The 19,625-nt window shown below is 41.4% G+C and overlaps 1 protein-coding gene across 1 annotated transcript in view; it reads left to right on the top strand.

Annotated features, from left to right (window-relative positions):
* The window catches only part of CRACR2A (calcium release activated channel regulator 2A), a 96,953-nt gene that overhangs the window by 56,821 nt on the left and 20,507 nt on the right, over window positions 1–19,625 (top strand). Inside the window, exons 6-11 of the mRNA XM_018557921.1 lie at window positions 671–761; window positions 2,939–3,034; window positions 8,029–8,216; window positions 13,392–13,463; window positions 15,676–15,721; window positions 16,679–16,773. Of these exons, the coding sequence (XP_018413423.1) occupies window positions 671–761; window positions 2,939–3,034; window positions 8,029–8,216; window positions 13,392–13,463; window positions 15,676–15,721; window positions 16,679–16,773 (588 nt within the window). The remainder of the gene's footprint in view (window positions 1–670; window positions 762–2,938; window positions 3,035–8,028; window positions 8,217–13,391; window positions 13,464–15,675; window positions 15,722–16,678; window positions 16,774–19,625) is intronic.

Genomic DNA, 19,625 nt, shown 5'->3' with positions numbered 1-19,625 from the left:
CTGGAAAGTTCAATTTATAACAAAGACATGCACAAAACGAAACTATATTACTTATGCACAGAAAATGTGCCCAGTCCCAAAATGATTCTATTCCTAAAGAGGAAAACATTTGCTAAATACTATATGGGTCTATTCAGTAAGCTGCCGAATGATCTAGCCGTTATAGCAGCTCCCGGCCACCCGGGAGAGAAACACTTTCTCCGGGAAAGTTTTACTCTGCTCGATCGAACAGAGTAAACCTTTCCCACTGGTTCCCACTGCACTGTTGTCTTGTTTTTTTTCTTCTGACATCGTAACCTCTGGCTGCCGTCGGAATAAAAAAAAAAAGAAATCACCATAGGAACGCATAGCTAGATTCCTATTGGCTATTTCAATTTGCAATAGCCAATAGCAAACTAGCTATTGCACCCGCCCACTGCCTACGGCAGCTTAGTGAGTAGACCCCTATATTTTTAAATGGAGGAGCTGTGATGGTAGTTTTCTGCTGATCCAGGACAGAGCAGAGGTGTGCTGAATGCGGCGATGTATTGTCTTGTGTTGCCATATGGAGGGGCTATAACATGTGCATGGTTATGAACACTTTAATGAGTAAAATGTGCTGCTGTTAGGGAAAAAAAAAAAGGAAAACATTTGTATTGATTATCAAATCAAATATTTTCTTTCTAACCAGGAAAATCGCCACGTATGATGGTGAAATACAAAACTTGTACGAAGAGATGGAACAACAGATAAAATCTGAGAAGGAACAATTTCTCTTGCAAGTAGGTACCTAGCTCATGCCTATGTAAAACCCCACCAGCAACCTACATCAAGCTGCTTTTGCATTCTCATTGACTTGTATAGGGAAAGCAGCAATTCTGAACAAAAGCCTGTAGACACAGACCCTTACTATGACTTCACTACTTTGTGGGCCACTGCAGCCAGAGAACGGCTGGGACACTTGAAAAAAACATACTTGTTTTTGGTCCAGTGTTTCAATTGAAGGGTAGACATTTTAGGCAATTGTGCACTTCCAACCTTGTAGCAACAGTTTGGGAAAGGCCTTTTTCTGTTCCAGCATAACATACAGTGCCCTACGCACAAAGCTAGTTCCATAAAGACATGATGAGTTTGGTGAGGAAGAACTCAAGTGGCCTGCATAGAGCCCTGGTCTCAACCCCATTGAATGTGTTTGTAATTAATTGAATCATAATTTGGGAGTCAGGTCTTTTTATTCAATATCAGTACCTGACCTCAAAAATACTCTTTTGGCTGAATGGGCACAAATTCCCACATTCGTCAAAAGCTTGTGGAAAGTCTTCTCAGAAGAGTGGAAGCTGTTATGGTTCCAGGTGAGGAGATATCATATTACTGCCCTTGGCTTTGGAGTGGGATGTCCAACAAGCTCATACAGGTGTGATAACCAGGTATCTACGAACTTTTGCCATATAGTGTAGTACCCCTAAAATGATTGCATCTCAAAACCCAGAGCTGCAAAGCAAGAATGTAAACCACTTAGCCACTTGTGCCAACCTCCCAGATATCCCTCTAAGTAGTTTATTTTCTATTAGTATTATCAATGCAAAGACAGGAACTGCCAGGATTTTTATTATAGTTAATTCTTTATCTCATAAACAAAATTACTGTCTAATGCGCCTGATCTAAACTGTGGGGGAGACAGCTAATGGAACACTTGGCTTTTTTTTTTTATTCAGGAAATACAACTTAATTGAGTCTTAGGAAAAAATACTTGAAATGGAGAACAAATAGAGACTTTATGTTGAACATCTTCTACGCGTTGCTAGCAGCAATGATTAGTGTAGAAATTTTCTGCTTCCTCTAAAGCTTTTAATGGCAAGAGATGAACAATGTGGGAACAAAAAAAAATCTATAATACATCTCTCATCTCGAAATTAGTCATCACGCAGAAAATTGTCACAGCAACATTATTCATGTTTTCTGAAACTTACAGGCATAGTGTATCTGTATTCAGGCAATATAGGGCTCGTTCACACCATAGTACATGTTTTAAAGCGTGCATAATTTATGCACTGTCATGCGATTTTACAATGCATTGCATGGTTGAAGCCCTTTGAAATACATGTCTGTTTCTCTCTTTTATCCCAGGATGCAGTACCTGGGCCTTAGCTTCAAGCCACCAGGCCTGAACACTTTTAGGTCGGGAAGGGAAACAGGTCATTATAGTGTATCTAAACCCAAAAACATATATATTGCTGCTTATCAGTCATAACATGTGGTGGCTGCATTCGTTTTCTTTTTTTAGCCATTTTTTTTTTCCTGTTAACCCTGCAAAAAACATTCTTCATGTTACGCTCGCTCATTCCACTGTATCTACGGAGTGAACTATGGTTGTCATCCAGGCTAAACTTCAAACATATCTTCCTCTCTTTATCTCCATTATATTGGGGTGGGGGAATTGGTAATTTACTGATTGTTTCTGCTTTCAGTTCAGCTGAGCTCAGCTCACAGGAAGTAACAAGGACACTGCATTTCTGGCAAGATTATATATTTTCTGTACTTGCTGAAAATGTTCTTTCAAATCCAGCCACAATCCAGCCACAACATCTTAGGACGGGTAAGCTGCAATATATACAATTTTTGTTTTTGGGTTTAGATATCATTGAATCCTGTGTAAGCGTCAACACTGAACAACACTAACCTTCGTTTAGACCCTCAACTACGACAGATGAATGGAGCAGCAAGAAAGCGTGGGGTAGGAAGGAATTAATAAATGGGGAAGAGTAAGTGGGACAGATCCTCTTTAAGTATACATGTGCTTTTCATAAAAAATAGAATCAATTACTTTTTGGGCCATTGGTAGTTAATTTCTACTTTGTGTTTACTGTTTAACAGGCTCTTATTGTGATCATTTTTGATTAGTAACAAGATTTTTTCATTGATTGCTGTTTTAGTGACACTATATTATTATTTTACTCAGGACACAGAGCGATTTCACACTCGCAGCCACGAGCTAGAGGGGAAGCTGCTGAACAAAGAGCAGGAATTGGATCATCTCATGCAGAAGCAGAGAAGGGTAAGTACACCTCATTTCTGATTTCATACCACTGTGATACCAACTCATTTAAAGATGACCTGTGGTTTGCTGACATGGTAGACCCTCTTTATGGGCTGTCAAAGGGCGTTCTATTTTACCTTTAATATTTCAATTTCCCTCTTACAACTGAACTCCAGGAAACAGATAATTCTTACAATGGGGTTGTTTTAACTGTCAACGGATTTGTATTCCCATTCATTCAGTTCTCAGACTGTGTTGCAGATTGCACAAATCTGCAACACAGCACTATTGTGGCAGAAGACCTGATGTGTCCCTGCTAGAGTTAGGCAACAATTACAGGACTTGTCCCTTCCCTACCCTGTGAGTGGACAGTTAAAGGAGACTGAGCTAATTTCTATACCACACTGCTATCTCCTCCTATCAAAATTAAAAACTGTAGGATTCAGCCATTCATGTTATCACTCACCTGAAAGCATAACTAAACACAAAAATACAAATGTAATATATTGCAACTTGCCATTCCTTAGATGTGGTGGCCGCATTAGTATTTCACTAAGAACCTTCTCAGGAAGCACAGAATGCCTATTGAACTTGCCAGAAATGCAGTGTCCTTGGGAGCTGAAAAGACTGCACAAAGATCTTGATCTTTATTATATAAGCTACTAGGCCTATCAATCCAATATGTCATGGAGATGAACAAAGGCAAACATGTTCAAAGTCCAGCCATTGTGACAACTATGGCTCCCTCCACAAATACAGTGGAGGAATGATCGTAGCCAGGAGGAGAGACTATAGTCAGAAAACGTGTTATTCACAGGATAACCAGGTGGAAATTAAGAAAGAAAAAAACAAAACAAATGCAGCCACCACATCTAAGAACTGGTAAGATGTATTATATAACATTTTTGGTTTTGGGTTTAGATATGCTTTAACCACTCTTGTGTATTACATCACTTCCGGTATCACTCTCTGTCATTTCTCCAGGTGTTGTAGCCGGAGAAGAAGCTGGAGAAGCAGATTGCTGCTTTATCAGCTTCTTTGGGGGGCCCTAGGTGACTTTAGGGGCTTAATCAACCCCTGATGTTTCCATTAAGAGGACCTGTCACATTCTTTTTGCTATCACGTAGGGGGGCTAGTTAGCACCCCTATGTGATAGCAATAAAGTTAAGTGGAAAAAAAACCTTAAAAAATGTAAGTTACGTATTAAAAAAAGCCAACAACATCAGCATACAGCTCTACATGCTGATATGAATTCATCTTACATTTAGTAGCTAAACAAACATATTTTTATTTTACTTATAATTTATTTTTTCCTCTTCCTGGTTTACTTATTAATACTTATAAATTATGTAATCTGTGCCCAAGTGTTACATCCTGGGAAGGTTACATCAGCAGAGCATTGCTGGGAAATCTCATGAAATTGCAGGGAAAGGCATTTTCCTCCCCTGAGATGATGTGCATGGTCACATGTCCTAGTCACATGTGACAGAGTACCAGGAAGTAAAGGGAGATCTAGTAACCTACCCTTAAGTAAAATGACCACTGTCAGAAGACTGGGGAAGAAAAGGAAAATAAGTTATGTAAACAATATAACGCCGAAAATTATCTAGAAGTATGTGTTTATAGATTGGCATTACCAAACATTTCTAATGGTGCCTTTGTTGTTATTTTAAAGATATGGGTAAAGTTCCTCTTTAACACCCCGGTCTTCAAGTGGTTAATTAAGATTCCATCCTTTGTTCGAGTGTGGGGTGCAAAGCTCTGCTAGTTACAGGTCTGTGAGCTCCTACAGGCCAATAGCTCAGGGGAGCTCTATTTCAAACAATGGTAATAAAAAGTGTTATTATACATTTATGGTTCAGATACTATAATGTATTCAACACCAGAACAGAAAATGTTCAGTCAATGAATAAAACAAGAGAATCAAGGGTAGCGTTGTAACTTACAATATAAAACAATGATAAGTTTATGAAGGCATATGAGGATAAATGTTCTGTAACTGTGCTAAAACCTTGAGGATGTAAATCGCAGATACAAGGCAATATTACGGTAGCAGCTACAAAGTGCTAAAAGACAGCACAGCGGATACACTACTAGTCTAGATGGCCGAAAGTTGCGGTTGTAATTTTCATATTTCTGTCCTGTCAATTTCCTTTTAATCACTTCTTGTTTTACCTCCTGACCTCCACCTTCTGTGCTTTACTGCCAAATGACGGGTGCACTTTATCTATTATGGCCTAACTTCTAGCCCTTTATACTGTTTGGTAAAATCTCAGCAGCATTCATCATTGTTACATAATCTCTTTGATGCCACATAATAAGACTCTTCATTTTTTTTGTCCTATTATGTTTTCATGTTTATGTAAATCTGTCTGTTTTCACTTTGTACATTTTAAGTAATACTTTTAGACAAAATGAATTATGCTTTTACGACGGAACAGGAACATCCTTCAACAATTTGGTTATACCAATTTAGGCCAATTACATAATCCCCGTACAGTCTCTCCTCTCAGTTTTGCCTTTTCTGTTTGCATCAATTACAAGTATCTTAATAGACGGATATCATACAAAGGTTTTTTGTGTTTTTGTTATTCTGCTGCTTTTCTCGGTGCTCTAAGATTGGTTGAGTTATTTGTTACATAAGACCACTCCTTATGTTTTTTCACTAAAGGATACTCATGTGAGTCTTTATGCCCAATCGTCCTCTACTCCATTTTTAAAAAACAAGTAGAGGTGAAATGAGGTAGAAAGCATAGGACCTTTGGGTTAATAATATGCTGAATGGTGTAAAAGGGATAGGAAAGGCAAAGGGGCAGTCGTGTTCCCTCATGGCTATTTTTTTGGGTTAATTTGCACATTCAGCATCTAGTGCATGTGAACCCTTAGGCCTGGTTCACACCTGGGCATTTTACAGCGCGTAGGAACGCGCTGTAAAACGCCCTACGCCCAAAGAAGTACAGGAGCTTCTTTGGGGCGTATTTGCTGCGCGTATCCATTAGGATACACCTGGATAGCCCTCGGAAATGCGCGTTTGTCGTGCTTTTCTTTTACCGCAAATCACGGTAAAAACGCATGCCACGAAACGTGCATATTCCCAGGTGTGAACCCAGCCTTAGGATGAGCCCAGCACTAGGCTACCACTACCCCCAGCACTTAACCCAACCATGAAACCTTCCTCTTAAAACTTTGTAACACTTAAAGGATGACAATGTTTCAAATGAACTTTGGCCTAGCCATGCTTGGGTGCCAGACTGTGTCCTAGCCCGACTGTTCTTGAGCTCTAATTGATGGAGCTTGCACGCCCACATGTTTAGTGGCTCAGCTTTTGCAAGGGATCACAAATAACAGACACTGGCTGCTGCCCATAGACTTACCACTAGGGATAAGTCGAGTGATTTCATCTAAATTTATTTCACAGCAAATATACAGATTTTGTCAAACCTTCACCAAAACAGTAACTCTCATCTGCTCATTAAGCAGGTTAGGCAAAATTAGCTTTAAAACAAACTTTTTGTTGTTGTTGTGTTTATTTATAGGGTGTTGGGATTTTATGGTGCATTTAGGGTAGTTTGGCTTCATTTCCTTTGGGGTGTATTTATGAACAATTTGCAGGGCCGTTTGTCCTGCGAAACTCTGTGAACGTTGGATCTGTGTGCATGGAAGCAAAAACTAACATTCTTGGTATATTTTCTTTTCAAGTTGAAAGTAATATTAGGAAAATTTTGCATTATGGCCATTAGATGGAGCTCAGAAAATAAATACCTATTTCCTATGTCCTCAGCTCTATCTAGTGGCCATAATCCGGTATTTTCTTAATATTACATTTTCTTTGTAGACCCTAATGGAGAAGCCATCTACTCACAGGCCTGCAACTAGCTTTTGAGATGTTCGCAAACCTTAACAAAGGAAAAGTGTTGTGCTTTGTTTCATTAATATGAACATGAACTTTTACTAGCAGTAGTTTTCCATAGCACTGTAGTGTGGCTTGTTGAAACTGTTCTCGGCTGCCTTTCTAGCACCTGCAGAGGTCAAAACCACAGGATCTGGATGAACTTCTGCATCCATACGCTGCGTTTATATGATCTTTAAAGAACATATCAGCAAGCCTCTGAATGATTCCTGCATTGGCACCACTAAAGGTGTAGATACTGTAGTTCCCACCTTCTATGAAATTGACATCCTCACAGTAATAAACTTGTTAAATCTACATTTCTGGAGAATGCTTAGGATGAGAAGGTCCTAGCAAAATATCCATAACAACAGAGCTGCTAATGACTTGTATGCCCCATGTGCGAAATTCCAACGTAGAGCCGCACATCCGACAGTTCTTTAAACAATCAGATTTATCGAAAGTTTTATGAACTTCTGCATCCATACGCTGCGTTTATATGATCTTTAAAGAACATATCAGCAAGCCTCTGAATGATTCCTGCATTGGCACCACTAAAGGTGTAGATACTGTAGTTCCCACCTTCTATGAAAACAATCAGATTTATCGAAAGTTCGTATCAGCCAAGTACACAGCAGCGTTATCCCACACCGATCCTATAGCCCCTCATATTTCACCAGATAGGCTTAATCATAGAGACCATGTCTCTATGCCATACATTGGGTCATGTCATGTCAAATATCATATGACCAAGCTCAGAGAATGCATGGGGCAGTGTCAGTGCTCGGTCATCAGCAGCTCTACTAAGGTGTAGACCACTATTTTTATAGCTTTCTGCACAGTTATTGGGGCATTAGAAGGTCATCACCAGTTTCTGGTCCAAAATTTGCAGGAGGCCCTGTACTTATTTAGTTAAATCGCTGGGATTCAAAGTTGTTCTTTTCCCCCCATTATTTGATAACTGCAAGTTCAGGAAAGGTGCCATAAAAGCAATCAGAACAACAAAATCTCCAAATAGGAGAGCGAAGGCTACATCTTAACCCAGTCCTCTTGCTTCAGGCTGTTCGCTGCCACTCATTGTTTTGCATTCCCTTATTGACCTGTACTTCTGAATGTGTTGCAGCTGGAGACACAATGTACAGAACTCAATAATGACAAGTACGAAACGAAAGCAGAGAATGAAAAGCTCAGGCTGACAAACAAAGAGATGAGACGAGAGCTGGAACGGACTTCTCAGGAGTTACTAACTGCTCAGAGACAGCTGAAGATCCTGCAGGAAGAAGCTTCCCAACTACACGAAGAGAGAGAAATGTACCTACATCCCATTATTATCATTGTCATCAACAAAGTTATTAGGACTAATTCTCTAAATGAAATAGTATGTTTAAAGGCATTTTTAAACGGAATATATAGGGGTCTATTGATTCACTAAGCTGCCGTAGGCAGCCAAGTGACTAAAGCTGCCCACACACCTTACAATTTATCTGCAGATTTTCTGTGGTCAGATGGAAAAGGTGCAACAGATTCCTCCATCTACACTTAACTGTGTGAATGGAGTAATCTCCACCTGGGCCAATCTGTTGCACTTTTTCCATCTGACCACAGAAAATCTGCAGATAAATTGTAAGGTGTGTGGGCACCTTAACAGACCCGAAGCGAAGTGAGCCGAACACTGTTCGGCTATTCACTTCAGGCTTGTACGCCTGATTCCAGCCGTATATCTCCAGGTCTAGCCGTATATATCTCCAGGTCTAGCCGAACTCCAGGTCCCCCTCTGCTGATTGACAGCAGCAGTGGGCGGGTGCAATAGCTAGTTTGCTATTGGCTATTGCAAATTGAAATAGCCAATAGGAATCTAGCTATGCATTCCTATGGTTATTTTTTTTTTTTTTGATTCCAGCCGTATATCTCCAGGTCTAGCCGTATATATCTCCAGGTCTAGCCGAACTCCAGGTCCCCCTCTGCTGATTGACAGCAGCAGTGGGCGGGTGCAATAGCTAGTTTGCTATTGGCTATTGCAAATTGAAATCTAGCTATGGTTATTTTTTTTTTAAAATTAATTCAGACGGCAGCCAACTGCTCCGATGTCAGAAGAAGAACAAAAAAACGATCAGGGAAAGGTTTACTCTGCCTAGATCGAGCAGAGTGAACCTTTCTGGGAGAAAGGGTTTCTTTCGCGGGCGGCCGGGAGTCGTATTAGACTCCCAGAGCGTCTGGGAGAGTAATGACAGATGGCATTCCTGGTTAGCAGGTAACCAGGAACACCATCTGTCATTACACACTGAGAACATGGAGAGGCCACTCTCAGTGTGTAATGACAGCGTCCCTGGTTAGCTGGTAACCAGGGACACTGATCTTTCTGAAAGTGGCCGGAGCCAGCCGTGAGATGACGGCTGGCTCTGCCCAGCTGTCAGAAGCAGGCTGTCGGCCGGCAATTCTGCCAGCAATTCTGCCAGCTTCGGCTTTCACCGTGGCTCAGTCGAGCCGAGACACATGCCTTCGGCTCGACTGAGCCGCTCGGCCAACTTCGGGAGCAGAACGGGCTATAGTGAATAGCCCGTACAGCAGCCCTTCGGTTCTACTGAATCGAAGGGGTCCTGGGGCCCATGCCAGCCGAAGGATCAGCCGAAGTTACGGCTAGATCCTTTGGCAGCTTAGTGAATAGACCCCACAGTGTTTTGTATATATTGTATTTATTATATTTGGGACTTCAATTGAACAAATATTGTTTTGTCAGGTAAACAATAAATATTGCATATGGATAAGTCCTTTTTACATTTCCAGCCAAAAGATGCTAATTTTTCACATATACGAGGCTACTCTTAGCTGCTTTATGAAAAAAAAAGACACTTAACAGAGTTCAATAGCTTCAGCTAATATTTACGGGGAAAGGATGACTACCTACCTGCTCTGTATTGCTTTGTACACACTATAAACTAAAGAGAGACAGTGTGAAAGGGAACAGCTTCTGTTGTGCTCTCTCTTTAGAAAATCCATAACATTCCGAGAGTGTCATGAGTGCACCCTCATCATCCTCATCCTCCATTAACCGGTGAGCTACTGACCCGGTAAAAGCTTACACATATCTGGTGCCCTGGCACTTTACTGATTACTTATTCTGAGTTAGTGATACAACAGGTAGTAATGAAATCATTAGAATGACAGCCCTGGAATTTGCACCTTTAAAAGACTGAAAATGAAAGCTCCCATAATTCCATCTTTACATGGACTGATTTCATGGCATATTTAGCTGTCCTGTGTGTCCACCTATAGTTGCAAGAAAAAGTATGTGAACCCATTGGAATTAACTTGTTTTCTGCAGTAATTTGCCATAAAATGTGATCTGATCCTCATCTACAGTAAGTCACAACAATGGACAAACACAATGGAGGGAATTTATCAAAAATGGAACAGACAGAATCTGGAGCAGTTGCCCATGACAATCAATCATCATTTCTCTCTTCAGTTTGCTCAGGTTAGATTTGTAAAGGAGACAGAGAAGCTGATTGGGTGCAGTGCAAATCTGCTGTAGAATTTGTTTGCTCCAGTTTTTATAAATTCCCTTCAATGTGCTTAAGTTGATACACAAAAAAAATTAATTTCTAGTGTCTTTACTGAACACACCCATTAAACATTCACAGGGCTGGAGGAAAAAGTAAGTGAACCCTTGGAGTTAATAGCTGGTCGAACCTGCTTTGGTAGCAAAGACTTCAAGCAAGCGCTTTTGGTAGCTCTGGGTCAGACCTGCACAATGTTCAGGAGGATTGCTTCAGATCAGACACATTTGTAGGATGTCTGGTGTGAATGGCTTTCTTGAGGTCATTCCACAGCATCTCTATGCGGTTAAGGCCTGGGCTCTGACTGGGCCACTTAAAAAGGTCTCATTTTCTTTTTCTGAAGCCAGTCTGTGGTACATTGACTTCAATGCTTAGGGTCATTGTCCTGCTGCATCACCCAACTTCTACTAAGCTTCAGCTGTCAGCACTGACATTATCCTGTAGGATATTTTGGTAAACATAGGTGCTAATTTTCCCCTCAATGATGGCAAGTGGTCCAGGCCTTAAGGCAGCGAGCAAGCCCAAATCATGATAATTCCTCCACCATACTTCACCGTTAAGATGATTTTTTGATTTTGGTAAGCTGTGCCCTTTTTGCGCCATATATAATGCTGAGTATTCTTTCCAAACAATTCAACCTTTGTTTCATCGGTCCACAAAACATTTTCCCAGTAGGTTTGTGGCTTGCAAAAGTGCTCTTTGGCAAACTTCAGGTGCACAGCAATTTTTTTTTGGGAGAGAAGCGCCTTCCTCCCTGGTGTTCTGCCATGGACACCCTGCCTGTTCAAAGATGTATGTATGGTAGACTCATGAACAGGGATGTTTGTCTTCAAGCCTTTAGCTATTACTCGTGGGTTCTTTCTTTACCTCATTGAGGATTATGCATTGTGCCTTGGGAGTCATCTTGGCTGGGCACCCACTTCTAGTAAGAGTAGCCACAGGACTAAACTGTCTCCATTTAAGCCTTATGCCAATCAATTACTCTTGATCATATGTATTCAGAGAACTCCTTTTTGTGAGACATGATTCACAGCAGTTGAAGCTTCTTATGAACAGCAATCCTAAAATGTTTGAGTGTCTTTTATCAATCAAAATAGCTCTAAACCACACCTCCAATCTCATTTCATTAATTGGACGATAGGTGTGCGAGATACTAACTTAACTTAGCTTTCGCTGAAGTAATTAGTCTGTGGATTCACTTACTTTGTCCTCCCGCACTGTGAATGTGTAATGAGTGTGTTCAATAAAGTCACAAGAAATTAGAATTGTTTGTGCGTTATGAGCTTAAGCATATTGAGGAAAATTTATCAATACTGGAGCAGACAAAATCTGGACCAGCTGTGCATTGCAACCAATCATCTTCTCTGTTTCATTTTCAAATCTTAACTGAATCATCTGATTAGTTGCCATGGGCAACTGCTCCAGAATTTGTCTGCTCCAGTTTTGATAAATTCCCCCCATTGTGTTTGTCTATTGTTGTGACTTAGATGAGGATCAGATCACTTTTTGGCCATGCACCTTTGAGAAAGCTAATTTAAGAGCAAAACATGACAGGAGTGTAGTGGCTGTTTGGCAGTGCAGAGCTGATTGATACCGGTTGGCTGAATGCAACGTTTTTTAAAATAATTTGTTACTCAATGGCCTCTTCAATATGGGCTCAAACATCAGCCAGACCTTTATACTGGATCACCATTTGGAGCTTCTAACTCTGTGAACTCAGGAGTGACCTAGGAGTCTGGTAAGACCGTTCTTTATACATGTTCTACATCATAGAATACTATTTTGCCGGACATACACAGGATAGCTGTCTTTGAAGACTGTTTGTTCCCGCACACATTTCATATGAATGTGTATTTGGTGGCTACTAGCAGGTGTACAGCAGGGGACGTGGAGGGTCCTGCCCCCCAGGACGTACTAGCCTGCCTTCAGCCTCAGCACGTGGAAAGTGCGCATTGATATAAATACCTATATCCAGCTATCCTGGTTTAGTCGTCATGTATACATATGAATGAACGGTCAAATAATATATGATGGACACACCTGTAGTCCCCAAAAGTCAGGTCATATCTTTTGGATATGGACATATTTATCACTCTATTTATGATTTGACGTGCGTTTGCATATTTGGCATCACTTTTCACTGGCATCTCAATCAGTTTATGAACATTTGGAATTCAACATACTATGTATATAACATTGAATCATGACGTTGGTACATGGTACTCTGCACAGCCTTTTCTTCCCCTCAGATTTGAATGGGATTTTAGATGTTTTTAGATGGGGATTGTCCTTTTTTGGGGGGTTTATATATTTGTTTATATTATTTTGTTTTTCAGTTTTGAATCAAATGTTTAGGTTTTTTGTTAATTAGAGAGATTCATAGGTGGCTATACCACTATTCAAGGGGGTACACTATGTGTTCTATGATAGATATATTGTACTGATACAGAGTTTTTCATCAAGTCATAGATTATTTACTTACAAGGAATCAGGAGAGACTGTGACCCCCTTATTCACGTGCCGATCCTTCGGCTAGCTTCGGACCCAGGACCCCTTCAATTCAGTAGAACCGAAGGGCTGCTGTACGGCCTATTTACTATAGCCCGCACAGCTCCCGAAGTCAGCTGGGGGGCACAGTCGAGCCGAAGGCATATGCTTCGGCTCGACTGAGCCGAGGTGAAAGTCGAAGCTGGCCAAGTGATGTTACGGCTGGGTCCGGCCTGAATCAGGAGAGACTGTGACCCCCTTATTCACGAGGTGCAATGTTAGTTAGTTAGTTCAGATCACATTTTATGGCATATTACTGCAGAAAACCAGTTAATTCCAAATGGGTTCACATATTTTTCTTACCACTCCATAAGTCAATTCTCTGAAGATGCAGACATGACTGGAAATGTTAACTATTCTCTGTTTATTGGTTCCATCACAGGGAAGTATATCGGGTGACAGAGAGCTTACATCGAGAAAGGACCGCACTGCTCAAACAGCTCGATTTGTTAAGGTACTTTAAAGCAGATCTAGGGGTAAAAATTTTCTTGCAATGGTCATTTTTGCCTATGGTCAAAAAAAAGTTATACTCACCCGAACCCCCAAGCCAGCTTCCTCTTAGGCCGGTCCCTGGAGTCTCTCTCCCCCTCTGCTGCAGCTGACTAAGGTCCCTGAGCCATCACATTCTATACAGAGTGTATCGGGCATGAGAATGCTGAGGGACATACCTGCAGTGGAGGAGCAGGCAAGCAGGATGGAGTGCTGTTCACCTCGGTGTGAGCATGTTCGGCCGACCCGAAACCATGCAAAGCCACCCGATGTACGGCTGATTTCAGCCGATGTACGGCTGAAATCAGCCGTACCAGCCTGAAGTGAATAGCCGAACAGCGTTCGGCTCACTTCGCTTCAGGTCGGTCATTCACTCGGCTGCCTACGGCAGCTTAGTGAATAGACCCCATAGTATTGGACTACTGTGCTTTGCAGCCTACTGTCTTACCAAAAATGCAGCTTGCATTATTTTAGATTATTATTATTATACAGGATTTATATAGCACCAACAGTTTGCGCAGCGCTTTACCACATAGGGAAGACATTATAATTACAATACAATTCAAGACATAATGGTAAGGAGGGCCCTGCCCGTGAGGGCTTACCATCTAAGATCTGTTGTGGTCTGTTGGGACTCCCATTCAAATGAATGAGCTGCCCTAAGGCCAAAGTTTGAGAAAAAATATAATTGACATACTGCACTGGGTGTGTAAATTATCATTGAAAATCTGTGTATTATGTGTGAAGGGTGGTTCCAAAGTATAACACTTTTACCTTGCAGCATGCCGTCTCCTAGACATAATACCGTTCTTTTGGGCGCTACAAGGAGTGAGTAATGTGACTCAAGCAGTGAAGTGCTCCGGTCGCATCTCCACCTGTCCTTACCACTTGGGTAGTGATGGGATGTAATCTCTCTTCCACCAACCACAGGACAATTCGTATTCTTTGAAACAATATATATGGCATTTGTGAATGGGCAAGTAGTAAGGAGGGGATGTGACCTGAGCCCTTCACTGCTGAAGCCGCACTCCTCACTTTCTGCAGAAGACGTTGTCTGGGTAGGAGGCGGCATGCTGCAAGGTTAGATTTTTATACTTTGACGTGGCCCTCCACACACAACATACACCTTTTTAATAATAACGTACACACCAAGTGCAGTGTGTAAGTTATCACTTTTCCCGGAGTTTGTCTGTAGGCTAGGTTCACACCTAGGCAATTTATCGCGCGGATTGAGTTGCACAGATTCACATTGAAGTCAATGGAGGCTGTTCACACCTTTGCGGTTTGTTGCGCGGACGAAATCGTCTGTTGCGCAAAAAGGTGCAGGAGCTATTTTTGGGCGGTTGTCGCGCAGTTTGTGTCCCATGAACGTCTCTATGCAAAACTGCGTGATAACCGAGAATGTGCGACAACCACGCGAAAACAGCTCACCAGCTCAATTGCTTGGGTGTGAACCTAGCCTCAATGTGAAGCGTATTAACGTGTGTGCTTTAAACAAACCACAACTGGTGTGAAGTGGCCCTAAGTGTACACTTTATGATCAGTTACATCAAAAAACATAGTGGGATAAGACTGTCCACTTTTGTATTCATAAAGATTTTTTTTTAAATTTTAGCAGAAATCAAAGATCAACTCCTCAAAATCAATACAGAATCAGAGATCTGGATCTATCATTGGAAATTATTTTGAGAGGAAGCCTTCTGTGAAAAGGTAAATATAGTCAGGGTAAATGGCAATTATAGGGTGACCAATGTTTTCATATGGCCTAAAGGGAACACTGAGCTTTGCCAATGCAAGTTGAGTATAACTTTGCTATTTCTGAACATAGACAAAAATAAGCACTTAACCCTTGCCGTGCGTGAAACAGTATTCACATTTTTTTTAGTACAGCTGGGAAAGCTTACAACCTTGGTCAGGCCTTTTTTTTCTGTCTGTGGCTTCCTGTTGCAGTGACACCCATTCCCCTCTCATTTCTTGTATTGGTGTCACAGAGATTGGAGTCACGAGGAATCACCCTAATGGTGTCACAGACAGCAATAGTAAGCTAACAGGACTCCTTAATTTCCCAACTCAATCAAGAACAACAAAGAAGGTTTATAAGGAGTTGGACTGTAATGTGTACAGTAGATGGAATTATATACAATAATCACGATAACTTTTACATTTTCTCACTTCAGAGAGATGAATAAACACTTACGGGATGAGCGTGACAGCTTTATACAGGTAACACACAATTTAGTTACTTAACTCTTCTCATCAGAAACATAACACCTGTAATGACTTTTCAGTTAGGCCCTGTGCCTAGGAAGTATCATTCCCACCATTCTTGCATTTAGATGTTCCTGGGTTCAGCCACCTTTACATGCATTTAGACGCATTAAGCCACATTAAACCAGACTAAACAGTCCCAAGATGCAGAAAATTCTTGTTTGTGCAAACGCAGCTAGACTGAACCCACCTAGATACTGCTAAATGTCTACGTGTGCATTCAGCCATAGTGCATAGTGCATTTAGAGGTTAGCTCCAAACACACCTGGATGAATGTATTTTGATTCCTGTGTGCATAGGGCTTTGCTTAGGCTATACTGTTAGAATGTAATTTTGTATGTAAAAGATGTTGGGTACGGTAAAGAGGGAGCCGGACCAAGCAGAGGTCCAGTTGCTGTCACCCCTACTCCTATACCACAGGCTAAAAACCAGTGTGGCAAGGTTTCATTTATGCAGTGCGGTAACACACACTATGTTTGTTGGTGCACTGCGAGGCTATTCACATCTGTATTGCAGTGCAGTTCAACACATAGGGGTCTATTCACAAGCAGCCAAAGGATCTACCTTCACACCTTTGCGGTTTGTTGCGCGGACGAAATCGTCTGTTGCGCAAAAAGGTGCAGGAGCTATTTTTGGGCGGTTGTCGCGCAGTTTGTGTCCCATGAACGTCTCTATGCAAAACTGCGTGATAACCGAGAATGTGCGACAACCACGCGAAAACAGCTCACCAGCTCAATTGCTTGGGTGTGAACCTAGCCTCAATGTGAAGCGTATTAACGTGTGTGCTTTAAACAAACCACAACTGGTGTGAAGTGGCCCTAAGTGTACACTTTATGATCAGTTACATCAAAAAACATAGTGGGATAAGACTGTCCACTTTTGTATTCATAAAGATTTTTTTTAAAATTTTAGCAGAAATCAAAGATCAACTCCTCAAAATCAATACAGAATCAGAGATCTGGATCTATCATTGGAAATTATTTTGAGAGGAAGCCTTCTGTGAAAAGGTAAATATAGTCAGGGTAAATGGCAATTATAGGGTGACCAATGTTTTCATATGGCCTAAAGGAAACACTGAGCTTTGCCAATGCAAGCCAAAGCAACAGGATTACTTTAATGGTGGACCCTGCAACTATTTTTATATTTACCTTCCCTTCGCTTTTTTGCAACTCTGTTTACCTGGAGAAGTGAAAAATCTCATACTTTTGGTTGTGGGGTATGACTTCTTCTCCTTCCATGTGACAACACTGGTATTTGGCCTTTCTGATTTGACCCAGAACAAGCACACAGCTAGTGAAGTCAAGGAGAAGTAAGGACTCTTTATCTGCATACTTCCATTCACTTCCAGTCACTAACCAAGAAATCAAAATGAAGGACAGGCAACAAGTTTTAAAAAAAATAAAGGGCTCAGCATTGAGAACCTGTATTTTTGTCAGTATGTGTTTCCTTTAAATGTGCTAAAAAATTGCAACTGCCACCATTTTATTCTACAGGGTCTTTGCTTTCAGAAAATATATAATCTTCAGGCCTAATATGTGGATTATAACATGTGTGCAAAAACGAAAAGAGAGAAGAAAAAAAAAGGGGCCTTGGCAGCGAAAGGGTTAAAAGAGAACTATGAGGTGAGTGATTTCCACTCTTCCTCATAGTTCGAGCCGACCTGTGACAAAGAAGCTGTCAGAAGCCGGCCCTATTGATCAAGAAGTGAGCAGAAACATGCATCGATCCGCTCCCTTCCCGATTGTCTCACTGCAGTGAGCGGTGATTGTCAGTCACCGCTCCCTGCAGGGATTCCCCACTCCCTTCTCTGATCCTCCAGCACTGACTAGAGGAACGAATGGGGGAGGGGGCGGGCATGAGTGACAGCTGGCTCTGCCTATCTAGTGGCAGAGCCAGCTGTCACTCATGCAGCTGGGTGGATCTCAACGGTATTGTCGGGATCCGTCCCGGCTGCAGCGCTCTCAGTATATCGTGGGCAATAGCCCGCTATATACTGAGCTTTGGGTCACGGGTGGAGGTTAGTATATGTCCTCCCGTGACCCTAAAGAGAACTATGGGGAAAAACACCTCATACTTCTTTTTTAAAGTGTTTTTAACAGTAGGTGTGGCCACTGAGGAACATATTTAAATGAAAATGTTTGTGCCCGGAGTTCAGTTTTAGGAATATTGTATACAGTGAGGCATCATGCTAAATATACTGCAAAATAGATTTTGGGCTTACATAAATGTAAAATATTCTCATTGCTTTTCACATAGCATGTGTATAAGGCCAGTAGTGTGGTGTTATCCATTAGGCAGTTTTACCTCACCATATGCTGTTAATCTATCTCAAGGTTTTCATAGACGTCATTGAAGGCCATTGTGAGCGATACAGTTTAGAGCCCTTTGTTGCCACAAGTGTCCATCTGACACCCACCTACATCAAAGCATTGCTGGGAATGTGCATTTCATTTACACTTTAAGAAAAACATTATTCTAAACTTCAATTGCATGAAGGCCGGCCATTGTTCAGATCTCACATGTGATTGAGGGGCTGCCCGGATTCAGAAATGTTTTTTCGAAAGGGTATGATTAATAAAAAGGCCGCTTCTGTTTAGAACATCTAATTCTAGCAGGCTTGCCTGGAGCCCCAATTACCTCCAAGTGCTGGGTGGACTATTTTATGTTATAATGCATTCTCACATCAGCTAATTATTTGCTAATTGGGAGTAGATCCTCCGAGACATTCTCAATTATTATCCCTCTTTAGGATTAATTGAATTTGATGAATTATAGCCAGAATCCTCACAATGAGCTGAAGCAGCACTGCACAACGCTTTACAGCTAAACCTCAGGCAGATCTAAAACAAACACCACTTAATGCAGTTGTACATTCATTTGAAAATAATTAAATGTGTTTTTACATTTAACTAGCATAAGGTCCTAAATCAGTTTTGATATATGCTGGCAGGGAACATTCTGACTGAAGAAGAGGGCGAGGGGGCAGATGTGACTTACTGGTGTGTTGCTGCTCCTTAAAAGTCCAATTAGCAGCCTGGGGGTAGAGAGGTGACATTGCCATATTCATTAATGCTGAACTGGAGCTGTTGTAGGAACACCAGGTGCTGAGCCATGTGAAGGTGCAGGGCTGAGATTCCCTGGCGCAACTATTGGCTGTTTAGAGAGAGAGAGAGAGAGAGAGAGATTGTACAGGACAATTTGACTAAAAAGGTGCGGCCCCAGTTGCACACAGGAGGGCATGTGATAGCTTTAATAACTATGAATGTGTTGGAAAACTTACAACTCAGATTTAGGTGAATGGAGACAAATTTTATAATTAAAGAGGAACCTTATCCATATCTTCAAAATAACAACAAAGGCTCCTGTAGAAATATTTAGTAATGGCAATCTGCAAACAGATACATCTAGATAATTGCCGGCTTTTTATTCTTTGCATATCTTATTTTTCTTTTCTTCCCCAGTCTTCTCACAGTGGCCATTTTTACTAAGGGCAGATGAATCCATCTCTCTTTACTTCCTGGAACTCTGGCACATGTGACTAGGACATGTGACCATGCACATGATCTCAGGGGAGGAAAATGCCTTTCCCTGAGATATCGTGAGATTACAGATGAGATTTCCCAGCAATGCTCTGCTGATGTAACCTTCCCAGGATGTCTGTGAAGATTCTCATTCATCCAGGTCATGGTATATCTGTAAAAAAATAAGTCAAGGCAACTGGACTTGCTGTATTTTTCTTGAAAATGTTTCACTGGTCATCCAACCAGCTTTCTCAATTCAGAAATTCAGTCAGTAGGGAAAGGTTAGCAAATCCTTTCAGATTTTAACTTCTGTCCTCACTGGGCTGATGCACCCTCTC

Source organism: Nanorana parkeri, unplaced genomic scaffold, assembly GCF_000935625.1.
Source record: "Nanorana parkeri isolate BGI_ZX_2015 unplaced genomic scaffold, ASM93562v1 scaffold14, whole genome shotgun sequence".
Classification (NCBI taxonomy): domain Eukaryota; kingdom Metazoa; phylum Chordata; class Amphibia; order Anura; family Dicroglossidae; genus Nanorana; species Nanorana parkeri.
The sequence above is the reverse complement of the archived record's forward strand: the minus strand, read 5'-3'. Positions and strand labels throughout refer to the sequence as shown.